At 54.7% G+C, this 6,204-nt stretch overlaps 1 protein-coding gene across 1 annotated transcript; it reads right to left on the bottom strand.

Moving 5' to 3' along the window:
* Positions 1-1,108: 1,108 nt before the first annotated feature.
* On the bottom strand, positions 1,109-1,969 carry LOC148598289 (uncharacterized). Its single transcript, XM_088562163.1, has one exon. It carries the CDS (start codon positions 1,967-1,969, stop codon positions 1,109-1,111), a length of 861 nt encoding a protein of 286 aa, XP_088418289.1.
* Positions 1,970-6,204: the final 4,235 nt, after the last annotated feature.

Here is a 6,204-nt window from a genome sequence, read left to right as displayed (position 1 = left end):
CACTCCTCATGCGAAATCCGCAATCGATTTTGGTCTTGCTCTGGATGGTCTTATAGAGCCGCAGCTTCTTTTCGTCGGACGGGATGACGTGGGGGACGAACCAGGAGACCTTGCTCAAGACTACTTTGGCCACGTCGTTGACGGCAGCGGCTCGGAGGATGGCATTGGCATCCGAATCGCGCACCAGGGAGAGCTCGTGCTTGAATCCGTAGTCCTCGGCAAAGCCAAAGACGTGCTTGAGAGGGATGGAGAAGGAAAAGGACCCCTTATTGGCTGGCTTGGTGATGATATACCCGCGACGTGCTGCGAATCCAACGTTATCTGCCTCAGCATCGGCCGTGGAGTCTTTGAACCATAGCTGGTTGAGGCCTTGCGATTTGGAGAAGTCGTCGGGATACGTCAGCATCCCTAGCATGGTGGTGGCGATGCCGGGGTCGTTGAGATGCTCGATCTGCTGGCCGGAGAGTCGGTAGCTGATGCTGCGAAAGAGATACATGGCACCGTTATGGACGAGCGATACCAGATCGCCATCGCCATACGCAGCGCCATCATTCTTCTGAAGTCGGCCTTCGATCAAGAGATAGCTTTCGGCGGGATGGAGGAAGAGATCCTGAGTCTCGATATTGATGCGTATCTCTGCGCCGGCATTATTCAGCTGCGCCCCGGCTTGAGGTTCGTATTCGTGAACCTGATATTCCTGGAGACTTTCATCGAAAGTCAGTCCTTCGGTGATAGAGAGCATATCGGCCATGATATATTTATCTATAGCGCTGAACGAAGTCGTGGATGGTGGCGATGCCCCCGCCCGAGATGAGATTATTGAGACGGGTCTGCTGCTGTGGGGTCCTCTTGGTGGGTGGTGGTTTAGACTTCTTTTTGCGGGTCACTCGATTGACGACGTGGTCCACCGCCTTGCTCGCACCTTTCTCCACGCCTTTCAAAGCTGCATTGGAGGCGGCGCTCACGGCCTTGCTACCCAACGTCTTGGCGGCGGAGGAGGTAAGCACCCGTCCGGCAAGATTGGCGATGGTATCGAAAAGGCCTCCTCCGCCGACGGCATACTTCCGACGATATCCGTGATTCACTACTAAAGGCATCGTAAATTTATTTAGAGGAGCTTCCGATGCAGCTTCTCGTACTCACCCCTGCTGATATGACCGGACTTCCTCATGGCGTCGAGGATGGCCACGATTTCGTTGCGCACCCCATTATTTCCGGCCTGGTAGGCGGCGGCGCAAAGATCGAGACGATCCAGCAATTGGTCGAAGCACGTGGGGAGGACGACGGTCGATACCCCGCTCCCATACTTATCTTGCTTATAGATGTACGAGACGATCTCCTTCCATTTCCGACTCTTGCTTGCCTTGGGGGTCTGCGAGAGCGCAGAGTTGCTTTGATACATGGCATTGGATGCTCGTAGGATATCACCATAGGTATGCAGGTCATCCACCTCGAAATCTTTGGGATGCTTCATGACCATAAGTTCCCATAGGCCGGGGGTACCCTTATAGCGCTCGTCATCGACGAGGATATCGTCTCCATCGAAGGTGACGGGCAGACTCCCGATCATGATGGCGCCGTCTTCCACTCGCAATCCAAAGGTATGGTCGGCCTTGGGAGTCATACTGAGCTGAAGATAATGGGTGGCTCGCGGACCGAGGTTTGTTCTCAATGCTTGCTCGATGGCAAGCGGATCGTCGTCGCCCTCGGCGGCAGGGAGAGGAGGGGGAAGGGCAGGCACCGGGGCGGGCAGAGCGAGTGGGATATCTTCGATCTTTTTGGTGATCTGGGAGGCGGTCTCCTTTTGCGTCTCGACCACGGGCTTGAATATCTTGGAGAGATCGCGGCTGAGTCCGATCTTATCTAGGCGACGCTGCATATCGCTGGCCTGGATGCTACGCTTGGTCTCCTGCAAGTCCTTGGCAAGCGCCTCACGCTGCTTGGGGTCGGTGATCTTGATGAACGTCATTTTATTAATAGCATCGCCAACGCCCCTTAGCGATGAATCAAACGCTCCAAGGCGATGGATCGATCGCCCCATAGCGTTAAAGCCATCTCCCATGCTTTTTGCCTCCTGCCTCAGCGGGATGCAAAAACCGTAGATTCCCGAAGATCCTACGCACTCTCCATGCATTTGGAGGAGCAGAAAGGCTTCACGCCTTTGATGAGATCGTACTCCCCCACCATCCTCACTTTTACGCCCGACCAGAGGGTGGCAAATTTGGGTACGTATATAGTCTCCTCGTGATGCAAAGCCTTACCGCGGGCGATCGAGACTCCGCACCGGCAGCATGCCTCAGGGAAAAGCTTCGAATTCCTCTTGCACTTATCACTGTCCGATATGGAGGGATACGTGCACTGATGGCCGCAGATGGTCTTGATGCAGCACTGGGGTCCGGGCGGCGGCTTAGATTTGCGGTTGGAGTGGGAATTATAGGTCCTTCCTTCGAAATCCTGATGATCGATGCGGCGAATGAGCCTGAGTCCGCACTTATTGCAGAAGCCATCCTCAAGGCTATGGCGGCAGCGGCACTCGCACTTTCCAAATTCACCCAGATGCTGGCGGATGCAGGGGTGGCAAATATTGCCGAGAAGTTTGCACTCACACTCTTCCCCGTATCGGCCAAAATAGTGATCCGCAGAGCACCCCTCGCACCTATCTAGCCATCGGGGAGGCTTGGAGAGTATATCCAAGAGGTATCCCCTTAACTCAGCGATCGATGGAGATCGACCTTTCTCTAGCTCGAACTGATTCTCCAGGAAAAATTCCTTCAAGTGATCCATTCTTTATCTTAGACTCGATAGAAATCGTCTAGATTGCATCTATACTTACCAGCCGTCTTGGGGCTCGTGAGATTGATGGTCATGAATCCGTGAGGCTTAGCCCAGCAGTGGTCGCATAAGGCATCGAATTGGGCTGGGGTGAGATCGCCGCAGTGGTCGTAATTTTGGCAGAGGTAGAAGCAGTCGACGTTATTATGGCGACCGCGAACGTAGTAATCTTTGCACTTGCTCTGCTTGTTCAGCATCAGATCGTCGAAGACCATGAGGTTTTTGCGGGCGGGATCGAGCTCTCGAGGATCGGGCACGTCGCTCGCCTCCTCGAAGAAGAAGGGTTCGATACCGCTAGGCTTGGGCGGCGGCTTCATCATTTGCACCACGTCTACCAGAGAGTGGGGATAGCGATCCTTGATGGAGAAAAGGTCGCGGATGTCGTCTTTCGAAAATCCTTTCCCCAGCGCCTGCCGCAGCAGCTGATAGATGGGATGGTGGAGCGATTTTCCGAAGACGTAGAGGCGATCGTAATCGAGCCATCCATGGCGTAGGAGGAGATTATTCAGCAGAGTCGTCTTGCCGCAGTCTGACTTCCCGATGATCAGACCTCGGATGGATCGCTGCGGGAGGAGATAGTGGTTATGCCGACGACTCGCGACGGGCTCATCGTAGGTAAGGTCTTCAACGTCCATTTATCTATATAAAATGGGAATGTACTGCTCGAAGTGCAAGAAGAAGACGGAGACGAATAATCGCGCCGTGATCACGAGCGATGACGGACGGTGGCGACGGAAGGTGGGGACCTGCGCAGAGTGCGGCGCGCGGAAGTCGGAATTCATCAAGACGGAGAGTGGCGCCGGACTCATGAATAAGATGATCAATCGGCTGCTCGTCGAGATGCATCTGCCGGGGCATAATTTCACCGGTCCGGGGACCAGACTCAGTCAGCGACTCAATGCCGACGGCACTCCCAAACCTTGGTCCAGACCCATCAACCGAGTCGATGAGGCCGCCTATCGCCACGATCTTTGCTACGCCAAGCATAAGGATACGGCCGCACGCAATTCGATCTGCGATAAGACGATGCTAGCCTCCCTCGATGCCATCCCCAATCCCACCGCACGCGAGCGCCTCGAGCGTGGCATCGTCAGACCCCGGAAGCACGACGTCGATCTCTACTCCACCGAGAACGAAGAGAAATCGAGCGTGGTGGAACGCTGGAATCGTACCATGAAGGAGATGTTCAAATACTTTTCGGCCAATTCCACGCGCTCCTACCTTCCCGTCCTGGACGATCTCGTCCGCCAGTATAATACCTCCAAGCATCGATCCATCAAGATGACCCCCATCGCCGCCAGCCAGAAAGAGCACGAGGCCAAGGTCTTCTGGAATCTCTACGGAGACCTCCCACCCATGCAGCCTCAGGATTCGACGTCGGCGATCAGGTCCGGATCACCAAAAAGGGATATACTCCGCGCTGGACGGAGATCTTTACCATCGCCCAGATCCTAGCGACGCAGCCGCCCACCTATCGTCTCAAAGACTATAAGGGTGAGGAAATCAAGGGGTCCTTTTACGAGCCCGAGCTTCAGCGCACCGACCAGGATATCTTTCGCATCGAGAAAATCCTGAGCCGACGCATCCGGAATGGGAAGAAAGAAATCCGCGTCAAATGGAGAGGATATCCCAAAACCTTCAATTCCTGGGTCAAGGAGTTCGACTGGCAATGATCTCCCCAGGCTTTCCGGTCTCGATCAAGGGAGACCAGAAAGTCTTGATTTATGCATGCTTCAGCACGACGAAGACCCTTAATACGTCTAGATCCTCCTGCAGGCGATCGTAAAGGGCTTTCGTGATGGGCTCATTATCGGTCCTGGGGAGAGGGAGATTTAGCAGGTGATATTTTTGCATATCTAGGTCCTTAGTCATCAAGCCGCCATTGGTCGAGATGCACTCTGACTTATCGACTTTACCATCTTCCTCGGTCATTAGCTGTTTGGTAAGGTCTTTGATGGATGCGTCATACTCCCTTTGCATCCGCCTTATACCGTCTTTCATCTGCTGATTGACCCATCGCTTCGTGACCGCGTCCGAGCTATCCCGTGGCAATCCCAGACTAGTGATGCGATTATCATTCATATCGAGATCCTGGAGCATCCGCCAGACGGGCATGCGCTTTCTCGAGTGAGATCCAAACTTATCCATTTATCTATAGTCCGAAGATCACCTCCTCGAGCGTCCGACCTTCCGATAAAAGCTTCAGGACGTGCAGGCAAAAGTGCCCGCATACCACGTCGCCGCGCCGCTGGAGCTCATCGGTATTATATCGAATTTCCGGCCGCAGATAGTTGACCATCTCGTCGGGTGGGGGCAGGCCGTAGGGGTCGAAGTAGACTTTGAATCCTCCACGCTTATGCCAGCACGTCCATTGCGTGCCAGGGCCATTGCGATCGTCGTGATTCAGGATGCCGCATTCGGCGAGATGGGGGTTCGATGGTAGGGCATCGTGCATGAATATTCCTCTGAATCGATGGATGCCTAGGGATTTGGTGGCTTCCTCGCGCTCTACGTTGGAGAGGGGCTTATGGGGGAGGAGGAGGCCGTGCACGCGTATGCTGCTCATTTATCTAGGTACGGGCTAGGTGCGGGATGGGCATCCGCACCCGTCAGAGCCTGCTAGGTGCGGGATGGGCATCCGCACCCGTCAGAGCCTGCTAAGTGCAGAGGGGAGGGGTCTTACCTCAATTGCTGCCGTGAGTGATCCGATAGTGTCCGTGGGCAAGGGTGCTGATGCCGTCGGGGAGGATGTGGCACTTATCGTTCTTGGCGGAGAGAGCGATCTTGTTGATCTGCTCCGTGTAGATCTGGTGGAGATGGCTCCGGATGATATTCATCGGGCGATGGATCTCCTGCTGGGTGTCAAGGCAGCGCTTGTAGTCATCAAAGGCGATGCTGCGCTTGATGACGCTCTTGGTGACTCCCTTCACCTTCTTCGTAGCCTTACCGTCGTCCAACTTGAAGGCGTATAGTTTTGCGCGGAGCCCCACGACTTCGGTCATGGTCTTGCCGCCGCACTCGTCCTTCAATTTTCCGATGACCTTCTTATTCACGCCAGTAGGGATGCCGGAGGGATGCTCGGCCGGATAGTTGGACGTTTCGAATTTTTCCTGGACGTGTGGCGCGATGTCTTTGTAGAAGTCGGCGGTTTGGATTTCGTAGGCCAAGCTGTCGGTGTCGGTGAAGAGCAGCCGGGCCTTATCGCCGTACGTCGTCCTCACGACTCCGTAGTGGAAGTCGTACATCAGGAGCTTCGAGATATCCAAGATGCACGCTCCTAGGTAGACGGGCTTATCGAACTTGAGCTTGGTCTTCTTCATATGGACAGCTGCTAGATTCTCGGTGAAGACGACTCGGCGATCGAAGTTGGGC

This window comes from Perna viridis, chromosome 14 (genome assembly GCF_037379345.1).
Source record: "Perna viridis isolate PV_CMFRI_1.1 ecotype Kerala chromosome 14, ASM3737934v1, whole genome shotgun sequence".
In the NCBI taxonomy this organism is placed as follows: domain Eukaryota; kingdom Metazoa; phylum Mollusca; class Bivalvia; order Mytilida; family Mytilidae; genus Perna; species Perna viridis.
This window is presented reverse-complemented; position numbering and strand designations above follow the sequence as displayed.

Coding starts and splice junctions, on each gene's coding strand:
- LOC148598289 (XM_088562163.1), bottom strand. CDS start 1,969: ATGACGTTCATCAAGATCACCGACCCCAAGCAGCGTGAGGCGCTTGCC.